Source organism: Homalodisca vitripennis, unplaced genomic scaffold (genome assembly GCF_021130785.1).
Source record: "Homalodisca vitripennis isolate AUS2020 unplaced genomic scaffold, UT_GWSS_2.1 ScUCBcl_5510;HRSCAF=12264, whole genome shotgun sequence".
In the NCBI taxonomy this organism is placed as follows: domain Eukaryota; kingdom Metazoa; phylum Arthropoda; class Insecta; order Hemiptera; family Cicadellidae; genus Homalodisca; species Homalodisca vitripennis.
The window spans coordinates 19045-39205 of NW_025781617.1; the positions used below are offsets into that span (position 1 = coordinate 19045).

The following is a 20161-nucleotide window of genomic DNA, read 5'->3' on the forward strand; positions in this document are numbered from 1 at the left end:
AATATAATACTATGTTCAGTTATTTGAATTTTAAACACAAAGTTTCTCTGCTCAAGTGGTTTTCATCCATCATAGATATACAGTTCCATACAAATTAATAGATAGATAGATACTTTATAAAAAGTAAAATACTTGCATCAACGATTTGGAAACTGTTCTTAAATATAAGAACAGTACATATATATCTATACATACCTTGTGGGCTGACTGATTTATTCTCAGATAACTTCTTACTACGTTTGCCACCAATCCCCACTACTTGAGTTGTTATAGTGTAAGTCCTGCATGGTACCAAATTATCTATTTCTACACTTGACGAAGGAGAAGAAACATTCACCTGTAAAGCACACACAAATTTCATAAGGTGACAATTTGTGTGTATTACATTTTTTGACAATTATGACACTTATTTATTTGTAAATAGTTGTACAAATTATTTGTACATTTTGTGATGATTTCTTTGTGTAGATTAATATTTAAGTACATACAGGGTGTAAAACTGATATGCCTGGATATATTCCAAATGGATTGGGATATCGATGTAAAATCTTCACCATACCTATTAAAATACTTTTATGGACTTTTTGAGGGATAAAAATATCCTCCTATCTTTTGCAAAGGGGGGTCATTTTAAATTACATCCTCTATCTTGTGACATGTCATTTGAAATGTAAATTCAAAAGAAACACAGTGACATGAACAAATATCTCTACGGCGGTCCTAGTAAAAGTTATGGGCAAAACAACCCCTTACATCTAAGGGTGTAAATAAATCCTGATACGCCTGGATAAATATTGTGTAAGTAAAAACGGATTGAGATATCAATGTACAACCTTGACCATACTTATTAAATTACTTTTTTGGATTTTTTAAGGATAAGAAATATTTCACCCCCTTTTCAAAAAGGGGTAGAAGGGGGTACCACTTTAAATTTTCAAATTACAACCCCTATCTTGCGACATGTCATTTTAAAACGTCTATTCAATGGAAACACGATGATGAACAAAATATCTCTATAACGATCCTACCAAAAGTTAAAAGCATATAATCCCACTGCAATGCCACCTAGAAACATTAGATACTACTTAAAGGGGTAAGCTGGCCCCTCAAAGTCTTATTATAAGATAGATACCATGCATGCTTTGTGTTGATATGTGCAAGACATTGGCATTGTGCATAAAGATTATTATTTTTTTTGAGTTATTTGACCATGAATTTTGCTAGAAACGGCGTAGAGGTATTTTCTCAGTGTCATTTGGTTTTTCTTGAATAGACCTTTAATATTACATATCACAAGATATGGGTTGCAGTTTGAAAATTTAGTCAATCCCTTCTATCCCCTTTGAAAAGGGGGTGAAAAACTTTTTACCCCCCAAAAAGTCCAAAAAAGTATTTTAATAGGTATGATGAAGATTTTATATCAATATCTCACGTTTGTAATATATCCAGGTGTATAAGGACTTAATTTACACTCTGTATGTATTCAAAGTTGTATTTGTTTTGGTACTTTCAAGGTTTCTCTTTTTAAACAAAATATATCCTTACTATATGGATTTGTGGGAAACCTGTCTGATTGGTAAAAATCAATCTTATGACAGTCATTTCACAGTTAAATTTCTGTCTTGGTAGGGCTTTTTATATTGCTAAATCTTGGATTAAGTGCAACATTATTGTTATGAACGAAAGCAAGTCTGAGCTAATTCACGTCCTCTTAAAGCTATTACTGAAGCCATCTCATATAAATAATTTTTAACTACTATGCATTACTCTTAATAGCAAATTGAACTTAAAACCACACTTTTTAATTAAATCTTTGTAAGAGACTTTTTAAAACAATATTTTTAGTTCAAAAACTTAGTTTTTATCGGTTTCTATCAGTTGTATCAGTCCCATTAACTAACTATAGGATTTTCCACTCTTAATACGCTTATGGGGAAGTTCAATCCATGTATATGTTTTTGTTTGAGAAAAATAAGCAATTTGAATTTTGAAAAAATATGTCCGATAGTAATTAAAGTTTTTAAAACTACAGATTGCAAACTGTGGTTAAAAACAGTACTTGTTCTGATGAATGCTGCAATATTATCCTATAAGGTATAGGGAAGAAAACAGGATTTTTCCAGACATTTGCCATCATTCAGTGATACAAAAAATCAGTTAAAGTGAACGATTATATTGTATCACTGAACGATAGCAAATGTCTGGAAAAATCCTGTTTCCTTCACAATCCTTCCATTGTCAAAAACAAACATCATACAAAGAAAGGTAAAGGGAATATTTTTGGACATTATGTTCTAAAATTTTCAAAACGTCATTTTAGATATAAGAAACTTCCTTATAACAATAAAATGATAAAACTGCCTCAACCAATTTGTTGAAAAACCAAGTAGTCTGTCTATGAATATTTAAAATGTGTTATTTTTCCAACGTCTCAACAAAACTCATTTATATATTCTCAAGAAAGGATTTTAGTACCAACCATGAGCGGTTCTGTTTTATTTAGAGAGAGTACAGAAAAAAAACATTCCTTACGATAGGGAGTATTAAATTTAGTATTCTTTGTTGAATTGTGGATGAAGGAGGAAATACTTCCATACCAAAAGCGTATCATAATGAACCTTATAAAATTATTCATAGTGAGAATGTACCTCATAGGAACTGTGATTGGATTTTGCTAATATTCTGATATAATGCAAACATCTTTTAGATTCTTCTTTTGTTAATTGCCAGGAAACGTTAAATCCTCGAGGTACAGCACTGATTTCACATGTCAGCGTTGGTTCTAAAACACAACATAAATCAATTTATTACCCTTCTATTGTTGATGTGATGCTGTTTTAGTGTCATATAATACATTTCAATTTTAAGAAATAGAGTTATTTAATTTAAGTTAAACAAATAATTGTTATGATGAATAAAACTGGTATAATTAAAATAAACTCAACAAATAATACTCTTGATTATAGAGGAATCACCAGACAGAGCTGTGGAGAGAGCCGATCATATCATGATGAGTTTATATGAGAGTGCAACTGCTGTATAAGTAGCTAGCACCATAGGGTCTTATCACTGATTGTTCATCCTCAGCCTAAACACATAAATATAAACTCAAAACAAACAGCAGCGTCGTTGTCAAGTCCGTTGATGCAGGCCTCAGATAACCTCACCAACAAGTTCACTGCTACATGTGACAAACCCTTAGAAGATAATCATGTGCTATATAAAACTAAGTATAAAAAGAGACGATGATAAAGAAAATGTAAATTATTTTGATTGTTTTTGTGGCATTCAGTTTGTTCTACAAAATTGCAAAAGTTTGATGTTTAAAAGTAACATAACAGTAGTAACATTGGATAGTAGTAACCTAAAGAACATATCTCTTTATATTTAGGTAAGAATGTTTTTAATAAAGACATATTTTTGCGTATATGTGCCAAGGGCGAGTTACATATACATCTTTCACAAGTTAACCTGAAGATATGTCACTAGCTGTATTATGTCATGCTGACTATGCAATTTATGACACCTATTTGACACAGATGTGCCAATTTTTTTTAAAAACATCAGAGACTTTTGTGCAAGTAGAAAACAAATTATATAATTATATTGTACAGGTATATGTTGAATTTAAAATTAGCAGCTACCCACACAATTTTCAAAATTGAAGGATGTAATCTTTTGAATGAAAGCATTTATGATGTAATATGGAGCCCTATGGTATTTTTCAAACATAAGTATGCATATATGTGGTATTCATTATTTCAGTGTCCATGGTTAAAAGACACAAAAATTCAATAACGTTTTTACTCATTCTCGCTTCAAGTTTTATGGCTTTAGAATTGTGAATTTCTGGTTCAAATAAATTACATTTTCTGACACTACAGGTGAATTAGTATGCACTGATGGTTCGATAAAAAAAAAATGCATATATAATATAAAGGTCGTGGAGACGTACTTTGGTTACAAAGCGTCACTTACACCCGTTTAAATTTACATTGCGCCTAAGATATTTCCAGTGCCATAGTTGAATTTGTCTGTGACTGAAAAGTTACTGCTGTCAAAAAGTGTCTATTCCATCCTAAGAGTCTAATTTATTTTTAGTTTTACAGTTGTGTTTGCATTGTATATATATACCTATGTATATATAGGTGTCAGAGACAGACTTAGAATTATAAGTACAGGTATCTACGTTTGATCCACAATATTTCTGGCACTATAATTAATTTTATTTCTTCATTTTTACTCCAATTTACACAATATTTACTTGCGCAAGTTTACAAATACTATTTTAGTCAATAAGCATCTACTTCCATTGCTTGTGTTTTACTTCCGGTATAAGGGGAAGAATGGAAAATCCTTGAAACTATGTCCATGCAACATTTCAAAATAATCATTTATAATAAGATTGAGAGGAATAAGTATTGTGGTTTTTCTTATTGTAATCTGGGAAAGCATAGCTTGTTGAAGCATGTGAGTATACATTCTCCTCTTTTCCTCAAAGCACAGTACAATGTAATACATAATGTGAAGTGAGCCTACTAGTTTAAAGTACCTCATGTGCTTGACATTCACAGCTTTATTCATTAAGGTGGGTTTATAACAGCAATTAAATAGTATTTCCAATGCATTTAATGGGTTAAATTGGTTGGCTGATCATGGGGTCAAGGCCCTTCAGGTCAATCTGCAGCACAACAAAGCTGCTTCAACTGTGTTCTGCAGACGCTTTCTGTCAGAAGATTTTCATGTGGCCCTTGAAGAAGATACAGGAACCTTGAATTTGTAAGGGTAAAATATCAGGGCTTTCTGTGACAGGGATCAAAATTGTTAGTGCCCAGGTTAACAATGCCATCCCAGCTTGTATTGTTGATCCCATCCCCCTTATGAATAGAGATGGAATAATTATTTTGGAGGATGTTTGTATAATGTGAACAAAAAATAGTAATCTAATAAAAATATAGAGAATAATCAAATACTGTGCCAAAGAACAAAACGAATGTAAACAACTGGAAAGAGACAAGATGTCATCGTGACGGCTCATACAAAAATTGGCAACGCCAACATATATTAGTATAGTATGTGAGACACATTCAGTCTAGTTACTGTGATAGGTTTCATTGTTTCTTCATTAGTAATAAACATGGCTCGGTCAAATTAGGATAAAATAGAGTTGATTTTTGGTGAAGCTAGGAGAAATGTTCATGAAGCAATTCATTTATTTATTGCTGGCTATTCGGATAGACCAGTAGGCAGGGCATACATTAAGCATTTAGTTAACAAATTTTCAACAACGTTCAGTTTCAAAGATGCTCCACGTCCACGGCGCCCTGCCATTATGACAGAAGAGGTTCAAATTTGTGTTTTAGCAAATTATACCACATGACTCACTGCGTTCCACTGCGCTTAATGTTAGAATTTCAAAAGATTCTGTACATAAAGTGTTAAGCATCACAAGTTTCATCCAAAAAACTGAATCAGGAATTAACTGAAGACGATCCTGACCGAAGACAAGTTTTGTGAGGAAATGTTGCACAAGATTGAAGAGAATAATAATTAAATATCACAGATATGTTTTAGTTATGAAGCATCATTTTCTTTGAATGGAATAGTCAATCGGCACAATTACTGTTATTGGACAAACATTAACCCCCACTGGATGATAGGCAACAGCCACAAAAATTAAATGAATGGGCAGGCATTTTGGGGAATCCAGTTGTTGGGTTATTCTTTATTGATGGAAACTTAATTGGTGTTAAAATTCTTAAACGTGTTATGAAACAGCATTGTTCCAGCAATAAATGAGTTTGTATAAGGTGCGTATGAGCCTGTATTTCAACAGGACGGTACTCCACAACATTACAATATGATTGTCCAAACATTTTTAAACCAAACGTTTCTGTACAGATGGATAGGTCGACATGGTGCTATGGTAAAGTGGCACGTTCACCTGATCTTTCACCTCTGGATTTTTTTTGGGGGTTTTCTCAAAAGTAAAGTTTATAGCATGAAGCCTACAAACCCTGATGAAATAAGGACAAGGATCGAAGATGTTTGCCACCTCATCACACCTGAAATACTATACAATGTGTGACGCAGTTTCAATTCAGGCTTTATTTTTGTCAAGTACATGGTAGTCATTTTGAGCATTTGATCTGAGTAAAATAAAGGTGAGATTTCAAGATTTTTATAATTTAATTTTGTTGCAAACTTTAGTTAGCCTCCAAATTTGGTAGAATAACATTAGAGACCTATAATTTGTGGCATTCTGCTTCTATTTTTGTAATACCTTTTAACACTTTGAGTCCCGGGTTCTTAGTAATATTTATATGTGCTGTCCCAGCCATTTCAAGGGTTTTTTAGTTAAATTGTAAAAAAAATTTTAAGTTATAGTTTCTTAGCAACCAATATATCAAATTAAAAAGCAGAAAAATATAAATAAAACTATTAAAAATGTTACTTATCTTTTTGAAGTCAATACAAATCTTGAGTCCATAAAAAGTGTGTAAAATACTGAAGAAAAAAAAAATTGGAACATAACGCATACATTTATTTGCACATTTTTCTTCTTGACTATTTTCTGCTAACCATAACATATTACACATCAAAATAAAGCCAAGAAGTTTTAGTTCAAATATATTTATTTATAATCAAGGTAAATAACAGAGATGAAAAGTTGAATAGAGAGAATATAGTCCTATTTACAAGTAGTTAGCTTTAGTGTGAAATAATTTGAAACATTCAGGAAGGCAGAGGGCAGTGTCGGGATCGGCATTTTCATCATCCACAAACTCCCATTCAGACCCAGAGTCGTCAATAAACTCACTTATCTTTTCAAAAACCACATTTTCTATTATTATTTAGCACACCATTAGGTTCATTCAGCATTGTCAAAATCTGAATTATCATTGTCATAATCTGTATTATACAATGTATCAACGATAAGCTTTGTTGTTTTGGGATCCAAACATTCACTCATTTTACACGTGTGAGTTGAATAACATAATAAAACAACATTGAGCAACACAAAATCCTAATTTTATAAATAACTATAACTAAAACAACTTTTATTTCACTGTAAAACACAAAGCCATTAGACGTACAAAGAGTACAGACGCCACGGCACGGCACTAGCAGACAAATACGTAGTTCTTGACTAATGTAAGATAAATAACATAATAAAAACTATAACTGAGCACTCCAAATACTAATTTTATAAACAACTGTAGCTAAAATAACTTATAATTCACTGTAAAACACAGAGCTAGTGTAAACAGTGCAGACGTCACGGCACCAGCTGACAACTGCGTAGTTGGTGACTCGGCGTCGTATCAGCTGTTTGTTACACAATTTCTGTTATAATATTTGTTTTCTTGTAACCGTTTATAAATAACCAAAAACTAATAAAATTAGTCTAATATGACTTGCTAAACATATCACAACCTCTAAAAACGTCAGTAATGTGAATTACCAGTCTCCACGAACTAAAAATAGAGTGCCCGGCCTGAGCTCGGGCTTGGGTCATTGACGATATTGACACAGCCCGGCCTGAGCTCGGGCTTGGGATTCAAAGTGTTTAAATGAGGTGTCACTTGCTGGGGGTTCCTATTTAAAAATTTTGACTCGTCCTCAAAATACCCCATTGTGGGAGGGGGAGGAGGAAGTGAAAAATGTTTATACATAAAAAACTCCTCAGTTGGTCATATAAACATTCACCAAAGTCAATAAATTACTCCATCTCTATTCACAAGAAAGTTAATAGGGGGGGGGAGGGGAGGGGATGGGACTTTTAAGACACCTGGTATAATTTGTAAGCTTGTTATGTGTTGACTTATATTTGCACTTGTGTTGGAGATGCTATCCAGCAAAAATGTTTATATAGCAAAGAAAATTTTCATTCTAAAATACCAATTATTTTATTTCATGGATCTGAAATTCATCAAACTTTATAAATTAACTTAGATCTTGAATTAAATTCTGTGCAAAATAGCAACAGAACCAAATGTGAAGTCCCAAATAATCAAACTTATAAACCCCATTATGGACTAGATAGAATAAAGTATAAACTGTACAATGACAACTCATATATAAAACACAATACCTTCATATACAGTTTCTGAGGTATAAGTTATATCCTGAAGTCTGAAGCGATCGTTCCATAGTTGTATCACACCCGTGTAGTTGGTGCAGGGTAGCAGATGACCTGTAGAGACACTGTGGTTGAAGTTTAGTGAGTGGCGAGGTTATGGCACCAGAAACTAGGGGTATACCATATGACCTTGTAGTTTGTGACACAAACAAACGATTTACTTGTCAAGAGCACCCAGTTGTATCTTTTGTTTCCTATCAACGACAAGAAATTCACATCTGCAATAATAGTCATCAGAATAATTTTTATATAATGATTATATGATAATTGGTAAACATGTATAATGAGTGATTAAGAGTTATAATATTTGAATGTTATCGAATGGAATGTCAGTTGTCTCATTCTATAAATAAATAACAAGACGGATTATGATCAATACTAGCCTTCATATATTCGCCTGATGTATATTTTAGCTGGGACACCCCTTAGTTGTCCTTTACTTATTATTTGAACTGAAACAGAATCCAATCTGCAGGTACTTTCACCCGTCCAGGTGATATATTTGTTAGGTGTAATGGTCTCCATAGTACTATTGTCGGCGGTGAGAAACGTCACCGTGTAGTTTGACACACACGCACTCGACTCTTCTGGCAAGAACCACTTTAGGTACAGTGAGTAAAGGGATACTCGGTCCAGTTCGAGGTTGCTGACACTCATAAGATCTGTAAATAAACATTTATGTCAATATACATGTGGTGCAGTTCAAATAATAATCTTACAATCAACATAATATTATGAATAGGACACATATGATTAACTGTAGATAAGAAAAATTAGACTGAGAGCAGAGTTTGTAAGCTTGATTATTATAAAGATGAAATTAAATAAATAAATAATAAAAAAAAACACTTCTCTAGCATAATTTTTGCTAAATGAGGCAAAAGTGCGCACACCAAGTGTCACGTAACAGGTTTTGCTGAGGTTACATGTAAAATTTCAAGTTTATAGTGGATTATTTATCACACAACACATAAAGAACTAAATATACTAGAAAGCATAATCATCAATTTAGATTAAGTCAATACTAAAATCCATGTAATTGCATTGATACAATGTATTTGTATTGGTAATTATTATTTACTTATAAGAGGGTGTAAGATTTTCGAATCATATTTTTGGATTATATGGAGTAAAATTTGCCTTAAAACTAAGGATAAATGTTGAGGCTCACCTGAAGCTTCTGTAACTACGTTGACAGCATTGTAATCAATTGTAGAAGAGCCATGCTCATCCACAAGCTTGAGTTCAAAAGAGTAGCTTTGGCATGGCTTTAAATCTAAGACAGTGTAATTCCTATGACTATAATTGAGATTCTGCTTCGAAATAATAGAACCATTTGTGCTCAAAGTTGACAAAACAAATTTTTTGGCACATGCAGATGGCATTTTCAATGACTCATGCCACTCAAACTCTACTGTGGTTGTTGTAATTTTCACTGCAGAGAATAGTTGTGACTTTTCAGATTCTGAAATAATGAAAGTGGAATATGAGTCCAAATTCAAAATACTACAAAATAACCTTAAACAAAACTAATAATATTTGTTAAATGCTTACTGCATTTAAGTATATTTTAAAGAATATGTTTGAAAATAGAGATTCTATGTATTATCTCAATTATGCAATAGAATTTTGTTACGATAGTAAATTGTTAAGGCTTTATACAACAACAAACATGCTAGGTTCATACGCAAGAGAAAAAAAAACCTAAAAGTTAACTTTAGTCCACCTGAAAGCTATTTAGTCCCTTCTCCTTATCTAACTGGCTATTATCAGTCAGAATAAACCAACTGTACGAAATAAAGTGGAACAGCAAGTGCCACATTTACTACCATTTATTGTACTTAACGTATTGGTTGATCGAAACTTGTGAACTGTGATACAAGCCTTGTTAATCATTTACCAACATTATTATAAAATTTTCAACAGCAATGAACAAAAATCTTTTTAAATTAATTTATATTTGAGAAATTTATTACGTTTAACACATTTGATTTATTAATATATAACATTATACTAATAGGGTAGTAGCTCAATAATATGAAAATATCATGACATAATATTTTTTGTGATTTATATATTTTTGTATGATACATGAAATTACAATCAATAAATTGTATTAATCTTATAAGTTAATTCCATTGAGGAATACAATACATCCGTAAACGACTGATGACTTTTTACAATAGATTGGTCAAGATTAAAGTTTAAAATTCAAAAATAAAACACATATTTTCTGAACTTTGAACCAATAAAATCTGAATTACGCTTATACTAAGTATAATAGTAAAAAACGAATTAATAATCATAGCCCAAATTACCTGCAGACCTGGTCAGCAATGAGACTGTGGCATTCCTGGTGGACAACCTGGTATCGGGGAGCTTGACCACTACTGAGCCCGAGTACAGTGTGCAGACACTCAGGTTGGAGACAGAGTACGTCATGCCGTGTACCGTCACCTTATCCAGACAGTCCGTGGAACACACTTGCACAACATACTCACTCACACAGTTGCGATATATGTCTGGTAACGTCCAGTCCAGCTGCAGGCTGTTCCACCCAGCCTTCATTCGTAAATCCACCACAACATTGTCTGCAAATTTTTCAACACTTCAGACATGCATATAACTACAACTTTCTGCATGAGTTTAAATGACTACTTTCTAAAAGAAATAATGTTTTAAAGATATATTGCAAAACCTGTTGAGCATTCTCATTTTCAATATAGTTAAAAATTATGTAAATTATTAATTGATATTAAAAATGACTAAACATTTCTACAACATTCATTCTATCTATATGACATTTCATCAGTTCTGACCTTTTTATATTTTTTTAAATAGAACATTTTTATTTGATCTTGCTAGGAAAATGTGTAAAGATTTTGCAACAATTTAGTGTTCACTCTTCATGAAACAACCACGGAGCTGTAGCATTACTTCAAAAAGGTTCTCGTAGAACGTATTATCATACCACAGATTACTCTACAGTCTGTGCACTGACATAATATTCTATTTGGAGGTATTTACATATTCATTTTTATTTTATTTTACTGTAATAAAAATGTAAACCCTCTAAGTATGCTCAGATATACATAGAAACATAGTTAAAAATCCAATCTGATAGTTTTTTGTTTTTTGGTTATCGTATACGTCAAATAAGGAATTTTTCTTAGCAGTCAACATGTTAATACTCCACACAAGTCATGAGCCAAGTCAGTGTGTTCAAAGCACTGTCACAGCCACCTTCTCTCATCATCTAATGCTATATTTCCGTGTGCGTGCACCTGGGAAACTGCCTGATCCACTTCTAATTCTAATAATTTCCGATCTGACCTGACTGGCTTCTTTCCTATCATCTATCATTATCTAATTTTCTTTTCGGTCTACACTCATTTTCCAGAAAATTTTCTTTCAAAAATCTAACTTCTACTATTCTTTTTTTCACTTGACTTAATTTTTCTCTGCTTTCCAAATCAAGTTGGAACAGCATATGTTGCATCAACAGAGAGCTTAATCTCTAATATGCGAACTCGATACCTGGTGAACTCCAGTTTAAACACAGTCTTACCCATGTAGAGCAGAGCACTGCATAGGGTGATAGTTCTTTGCTACTCGTGGGAACACTAAGAGTAACAATGAAAACAAAAAACCAAATCAAAGAATTCTAGCAGCTCTCAAAATGAGGATGAAAGTTCACGAAAACAAAGAGATTAGTAATGGGTGTACCTGACCCTTGCTCTGCAGAACAAATAAAAGAGACTGAAGGCTTTGAAGAAAACATCCTGGATTCCCTGACTCAGTACTAGTCAATACTTCTGAGAAGGATGTCATACGGGAAGATGATCACCAAAGGGAAGAGGGAGCACAAGCTGAAAGGTTTGCCCAGAAGTTCCTAAATTGTGTGGCGTTGCCAGAAAAAGAATGGCATGGTTTTGGAGTCATGGGCATTCGCAGGGAAGTGGCCTTAAAACAAATCCCGAAAGAACAGTGGTTCACAAAAACAAAGGGAGGGCATATTAAAAAATAAAAAATGAAGAAGTACAACAGGTGACAAAGCAATTTGCACATCCTTATAAGCAAGTGACAGAGGGAATAAGAGTGGACATAATTCTCTCCGATTTTCCTGAAAGCCTCCTTACTCCTAAATAAATGAAGTCAATTCAGAACCCTATCCTGTAAGGGATCGTAAAAGAGGAAGAAGGGCAACATTTCTAAAGCTTCTACAGAATTAATAGAAGACAGGGGGTCCTGATTTTCACAGGTGAAAGGAAATCAGGGAACAGTACAATGGCTGTGATGTAAACAGGATACCGTCTGGCCTTGGGAGGGAGTGAGTCTGAAGATTGTACTAGAAGGAGAGATTCCTCGTGCAAGAGTCGTAACAGCTTACTTCCCAAATAGCATAAACAACTCCACCGAAAAGATTATGAATTTCTTGAAGGTACAAAATTAAGGCCTAATAGTTGGAGAATGGAACATGTTGTGCAGGCAGGATGGGTCTGTACCGTTTCCCTATCGACTGTGCCACAGCTAACAAGCTTGAATATGAAGGTCCTTGAATCAGCTATAAGTTTAGGAAAATTCAGTTTAGGTTGAAAAAGAAAACTCAGAGTTACACAAATGACTCCCAAAAAGAACTCAGGAGAGTCTGAGACTTCCAGCAAAGAATATAACTGTAGAATGAATGGAAGTAGAAGAGACCCCAAAAGCATCAAAAGATCCAGTACATACTTTACAAAAGTGCGGCAGACAAGGCAAAACGAACATGTTCCCTTTTCTTGAAGAAGGACCCCATCTTGAAAGGACCATCGGTTTCGGCCAGGTGAAGGAAAGGGGAAAAGGAGCAATTAAACGCCTCATTCAGATTAACCTTCACCATGCTAACTGCGCAACCGACATTTTGGGAATGTGGTTTATCTCAATAGGCCTGGATATCGCCCTAATCTAGGAACCTAGGATCAACAAAGAAATCATCAGAGGCCTAATGACTCAGGTTGGTAATCTAATATATGATCGAACTATTGAAAACCAAGAGTTTTGTATTTTACTCACTAAACAAGTTAATGGTTTTCCTGTTACTGAACTAATAACTAGAGACTTGATGGCAGTGACAGTAGAATTTGCCACAAAAAAGTGAAAAGAGAGGTTGTTGTTGCCTCAGCATATTTCCCTAGTTCATATACAAACTGTCCACCAATTGAAATAGAAAGGCTGCTGCAGTACTGTAGAGAAAGTGGTTATGGCCCCATCCTCGGCTGTGACTGTAATGAGCAGCATACCTACTAGGGCAGGACCAACATCACTCTAGAGGTGAGGATTCTCCAGTTTATTTTTTCTAATATTCTAGAACTAAAAATAAGGAGTCTAAATCCACGTTTATTACAAACGTAAGGCAAGAGGTGTTGGATGTCACCTTATTTAGATAAGGTCTAGACGGTGTCAACTTGGTGGCATGTCTCACAGGAGGCCTCACTTTCGGACCATTGTTTCATTGGGTTCAACCTAGAGGTGGGAGTAGAGATGAACGTGACATATAGGGTTCCTACTAACTGGAGGGGATACAGAGACCCTAGCAGAAGAGTTGGTGGAAATAGAGCCCTATCAGAAAAAACGAGTTTGAACTGGAAAGATCAGTGCAATTGGTAGAAAAATGCCATAATAAAGGCTAACGAGACAAATTGTCCCCTCAAAAGAAATAGGCTAAAGAAAGATGTACCATGGTGGACAAGAAGGTTAGACATTAAAAAAAAAAAACTAGAAAACTCTTCTAATGGGAATGAAAGAACAGAGGAACAGAGGAATGGTTCCTATATCATATGTCCTAAATGAATATTCAAAAGAAATAAGAAAGAACAACAGAAGAACCTGGAGATACTTCTGTAAAAACATTATCTGTCTACCAAAGGCTATCAGGCTTCAAAAAACCCTCCAAACTGACCATTAAACCCCACTAGGGTCTTCCCTAAAGGCTAATGGCAGCCTAACAGCAAGTAAGATGGAGAGATTTGAACTATTGTTAGAGACACACTTTTCGGGTGGACGCATGACATGAGATGATAATTTATATTCTCTGCGGGAGAGAGGTCTGGTCGAGAGGTTGCAAAGTCCAGACAACAATAAACAAAGAGTCTTAACAGCAGAAATAGTTAAATGAGCAGTGACATCCTTCAAGCCCTTCAAATCACCAGGGGCGGATAGTCTTTCCGACTCTTCTTCAAAAGGGGTTGGACATGGCGTTGGTTGCTTAAATAACTGCTTAAATAACTTGTTTAGAAGCAATTACGCCTTTGGATTTATTCCAGAGAGCTGGAGAATGACACTCGTCGTGTTTATGCAGAAAAAAGGTAGACACACATCTTAACGTAATTCGTATAAGCCGATTAGCCTAACCTCCTCCTTCATGGAGAAAATAATAAATGACAATGGAGAGACATGAAACATTACTGGCACACCCACTTAGTGTATATCACAATGCATACTTTGAAGGTAAGTCAACCGCTACCGCTCTCCACAGTTTAGTGGAGGTGATGTAAGACAGGTTCAAAGAAAAGGAAGCTCTTTTCAGCTTCATTATGGATATTGAAGGAGCATTCAATCGAGTAGAATATGAATCCATGCAGGCAGCACTGGAAAGATTTAAAGTTCGAACAGATGCTGTCAAGTGGATAGTAGCCTTCCTAAAAAGTCTACAGGTAAATGCAAAGCTCGGTGTTGAATTTACCACAATCAAAGCACGGAAAAGATAACCCCTGTAAGAGATACTATCTATTCTGTCATAGGCGATGGTTGACGACCTCTTGAAAAAACAAAAAGAAATGGGAATAAATCTACAATTTTATGTTTATGACCTAGTACTTATGGTCAGGGGAAGAAATAAAGGCACGATGAAATTTCTTACTGAAGATGCCCTAAACTTTATAAACAACAGGTGTCATGGGAAGGGTCAAAGAATTGACCCATCAAAAACAAGTATAATAACCTTCATCAGAAAAAGGAAATTCCAACTGCATAAACTGTTCTGGAAGATACGAGAATAAAATATTCCGACAAAGTTAAGTATCTAAGAGTAGTTGTAGACAAAAGTCTAACACTCACATCGAAAACACAATTTCCAAAGCCACAAAGGCTATTGAGGCTTGCAAAACATTTCTTAGGATTTAAATGGGGACTGAAACCCAAAATGATACATGGGATACATGACGCCATAATAAAACCAATGGTCTCATAATGTAGCTCTTGTGTGGTGGCTGAATTTAGAAGAAAAACAGCTGCCAAGAGGCTGCAAAACCTTTAAAGGCTAGCTTGCGTAAACATCACTGGAGCATGAGCTCCTGTTCAAACTCTGGCACTTGAAGCCGTTTCTAGGATACACTCCTTTGGGACAGGATATGAAGAAGACTGCCGCATTAAGTGCAATGAAGATTCTGAGTAAAAAGGTGATTAATCCTACATCCTTGTAGGCCTAAGGATACATGGTAATAATGCAGGAATTCCCTGAGGCTGAAATTATAACTTATGTTCTATATAGTGTGATTAAGAAATACTACTCCTAAAAACAATATCTTCTTTCTATTGAAAATAAATGTAAATAGAGAATAACAGAGGCCTTCCGAACTAAAGTTTCTAAAGTATTATGCAGATGAATCACGCCTAGAGTCAAGGGCAGGGGTTTGGTATAGACGAGTATTTGGGTATATACTCCCTTAAAACAAAGTAAGAAGGATATACAACTTGTGTCAATGATATATTAACAAGACATGGCCCTCTTAGGAAAACATCTTGTTAAAGTGGGTAATAAGTCATACTGATGAATGCAGACTGCCGAGAAGCAGAAAATTATATGCCCAGACTGTCCTGCCATATGCAAAATCAGGAAAACTATTCTAGGGGTATATCTTCTCAGGCCCAAGGATATCAGAGATCAGGAGCTCTCAAATCTTATATGTTCTATAAAGTTTCTGAAGGCCTAAACCTAAGACGTATGGGAGACGCAAAGGGGTCGTTTCAGGACTACTTGCGGAGACCTCTTTTCTCTTTCTCTCAATACAAAAAACATACTTCCTTCCTAGACTAGTTTCACCAGCTTACTAACCTGCATAGTCCAACATCAAGACATTTAATTGTTTCAATTCCCTGGAAAAAATATATCCATATATTACATAGTACTTACTTGAAACAGAAGTAAAACGCAGGATGTGTATTTAAGTTGTAGACTTGGTATAGCTTCAACAGGAGATGTAGTAGAGAGTTGCACTGGTTGAGCCCAGTGAAAGTGTAGGTCCTGCTCTCTGATATATCAACTGTTGTCTCGTCTATCTGTTGGTTGAACTCTCTATCCGTGGCTCAGCACAAGTTTGTATCCTTGAGTGCAGCGGGGCGCTGAGGTAGGCTTCTGCCACACCACTGTCAGCGAGTTAGAAGTCACCTTCGTCACGTTTATGTCACCAAACTCCTGGAGCTTAAGTTTACATAATATGGTTATTACTTCAATAAAATTATTACAATTTTAATGTACATATAAGTTTGTGTGTGTCACTTTTAAAACTCACCATAGTGTGGGAATCAATTTATTTTTTTTCTACAAGTATAAAGTATTAAGCACCTGGATAATTCAGTTAATTTCCTTTATTGGTTGATTGATAACGAAGCCTATCACTTGAGAGGGTGGAAAGATTTAATTTCTCTGTCTGTCCGCACGATATCTCAAGAACGATCTGACCTCTAGACTTGAAAATTTTGCATAAAGCTTCATTTTTACACAGACAACATTGATTTCGATCATTGGATGTCACTCAACTGGATTTGACAGAGAGTTACTGAACATTTTTACATTAATCTTTTGGGCAACCAGAATGACAACGAAAATATCAGCAGAATAAATAGATGTTTAAACAAAATAAGATTAGCTACGCTTGTAGCTATAGACTTGACATTTAACATACAACCTCAGCGAAGTCTGCTGGCGTGACTATTTGTTTACTATCACTTTACTTTTCTTCGCCTTTTTACAATTTTCTTCTCGTATCTTAACACTAAAGAGATATGTATAGATCTATGGTTTATCAAATCTCGATTTAACCGTTATAAGATTCAACAATGAATATATTTGTAAGACGATCCAGTAAAATAATTAACAAAACATTTCTATTATTTGAGGTTATACCCTTGTTAGTCTTACTATAAAACAAATATATTGTACTTAATTAAAAACTCCACAAACTCTGACTTAAAAGTTTAATGTTTGTGTTGTACATAAAGGAGACACTCGACACTATAGCCATGGCATACGAAAGCGGCATGACATTACACGAGATGGCGCATCATTCGCCGCCAATTATAGACATTAAATGTTTCTCCTGCCCCTCAACCCTCAGATAATTCTGTCCATTGCTGTGAAACCCCCTTCTCGGCGTTAGTTGTTTTAGCCAATCCAATATATCTAATCCTATGCAATCTAATCTACCACACGTATTTTCAAAATACTATTTTTACTGAAGAATAAGAGTTGGACAACTACGTCCGGAGACCCCCTTCGGCGACTGAATAATACTTAAATACACAAAACCCGTTTGTATCGCGGTCACTACCGCTTTGCAACTTAAAGCGTACCGCTCGTTTGGTACCAAAGTCCGAAACGATTGTCGGCTGTATTTTCGAGGGGGGTGGGAGGCTTGCTGCAGACACAGGAGTAGAACTAACCAAGATAAACTCAACTACACTAGTGGAGGTAACGTAGATCAACTGGCCGGCGTCAGATGGAGCTCACCAACATAATATGTTGATCTTCATTCACTATATCACGAACCATTACCGCGTAAAATACGATGTTCCGGGATATACATCAGTTCTTTATTCAAGAAGCTGTCAAATTATGTACTTGATTGTATAAGTTCATGGAGAAGGAAAATTGATTTTTGAAATTTTCCCGACTATCAGGAAAGTTCCCGGCTTATTCCCGGTCCGTCAAATTACCGACTTATTTTTTCCCGGTTTGGTGGCCACCCATGAATTATTACAAAAAGTGAGTGTTATGCACCCATGTTACAAATAGTACTCTACGAATACTACAGGGGTGTAATTACCTAAACTACCTAAATGAAACATATAGAGCGGTAACTTAATTACATTTAAAACACATAAACCAATAATTAAAACTTTTATTTTGTGAGGCCTTTCTATGGCAAGGCTATTTTCGCCAGACACATCACAAGATTTTTGACATGTTGGTATGTACTCAGATACAATATTTAGTACCTACTGTAATTTAAGCGATATCTGCTAGAACCACGTTACTCTTGCTAGAGAACGATACGTGATTGTCTAGCTTCCATCGTACGTGTGATATCAAATAAATTAATACATTAACACATGTTTAACTGATGATAAGATCTATTCTACATTAACGTGAATGGTTAGGACTCAAAAACTTAAACATAGTAAGGTGGCACGGTCTCCAAGGAGGCCTCACTATCGGACCACTGTCCAATTAGGTTCGACATAGAGGAGATAGGGGAAAGATACGTGACCCACAGGGTTCCTAAATCGACCAACTGGAGAGATTTACAGAGAGTCCCTGCAGAAGAGTTGGAAGAAATAGCACCCTTTCAGAAAAATGTAATTTGAATTTAGAAAGGTCTGCACAAATAGTTAGAGCAAGCTATAATAAAGGCCTACGAGAAAAAACTGTCCTCCCAGGCAAAACCGGTTGAAGAGGGATGTGCCGTTGTGGACTGGGAAGTTGGAAACATTAAGAAATAAAACGAGGAAATTATTAAAATGGGCAAAAAGGACAGAACGATTGGCTCCCTTATCTACAGGCCCAAAATGAATATAAAAAAGAACTTAGAACGAATAAAAGAAGAAACCTGGAGGAATTTCTGCAAAAATATTAACAGTCTTCCCGAGGCATCCAGGCTTCAAAAAACTCTCCAAACGGAGCATACAAATCCTATGGGGACTCTAGTAAAGGACAATGGAGACCTAACAATGAACAGGAAGGAGACCTTAGAAACTACTTCTGGAGACACACTTCCCGGGGGGTCAGCTAACTCGTAATGAGGATACTTATTCTCTATATGGGGGAGGATCCAGTCGGGAGGTGGCAAAAGCCAGACAGTTGTCTAACAGACTATTCACACACGAAAGAATTAAATGGGCGATAAGATCCTTCAAGCCATTTAAATCTCCTGGGGCGGATGGAGTTTTTCCAGCCCTTCTTCAAGAGGGGCTGGACATTCTATTAAATACCCTTAGCATTCTATTTAGAAGCAGTTTCGCCCTAGGATATATACCAAAAGAAACTGGAGGATAGCACTAGTGGTGTTCTTGCGAAAAAATGACAGGGATCCAACAAAACCCAGCTCGTACAGACCCATAAGCCTAACCTCCTTCCATGGTGAAAACTATGGAAAAAATAATAAATACACACATAAGGGACGTTAATATTACTGGAACACCCACTTAGTCCCACACAACACACATACATAGAAGGAAAATCAACCACCACTGCTCTCCACAGTTTAGTGAGAGAGGTTGGGAGAATACCTTCGAAAAAAAGGAAGCCCTACCCCTAGTCAGCGTCTTTATGGACATTTGAAGGAGCTTTCGGATCCCGAGTAGCAGTAGCATATCAATCCATTAGAAGACGTTTGCGATGAGAACGTTTTGGAGTTTCCCACAGGATACGGTAGTCAAAGATGGATAGTGAGCCCTCCTAAAAAGCTAGACAGGTTGAAAGCCAAGTGTACGGGGACGAATCTGGCTCCGCACGATCACGGCGCCACAGAAAGAGGCTGCCCCAGGGGGGAGTCTTATCTCCCTATCTCACTGTGGGGCGATGGTTTAGTGGATTGAATTCTCCTAAGGAAAAGTCAGAGATGGAGAGGAGGGATAAGGCTTCACTATTGTTATGCGGACGACCTAGTGCTTATGGATTAAAGGGAAAAACATAGGCAGGCTGGAACGCCTCTAATAACAACACAGAACTGAAACTTCATAAGCAAAACTCGGTGTCATGGG

General features: G+C 35.6%; 1 protein-coding gene across 1 annotated transcript in view; it reads right to left on the minus strand.

Annotated features, from left to right (window-relative positions):
* LOC124373417 overlaps window positions 1-11715 on the minus strand; it is a 29634-nt gene extending 17919 nt beyond the window's left edge. The window contains exons 1-4 of the mRNA XM_046831791.1: window positions 11712-11715; window positions 10462-10734; window positions 9315-9608; window positions 8623-8805 (exon numbers count right to left, since the gene is read on the minus strand). Of these exons, the coding sequence (XP_046687747.1) occupies window positions 8623-8805; window positions 9315-9608; window positions 10462-10734; window positions 11712-11715 (754 nt within the window). The remainder of the gene's footprint in view (window positions 1-8622; window positions 8806-9314; window positions 9609-10461; window positions 10735-11711) is intronic.
* Between the last annotated feature and the right edge of the window lie 8446 nt (window positions 11716-20161).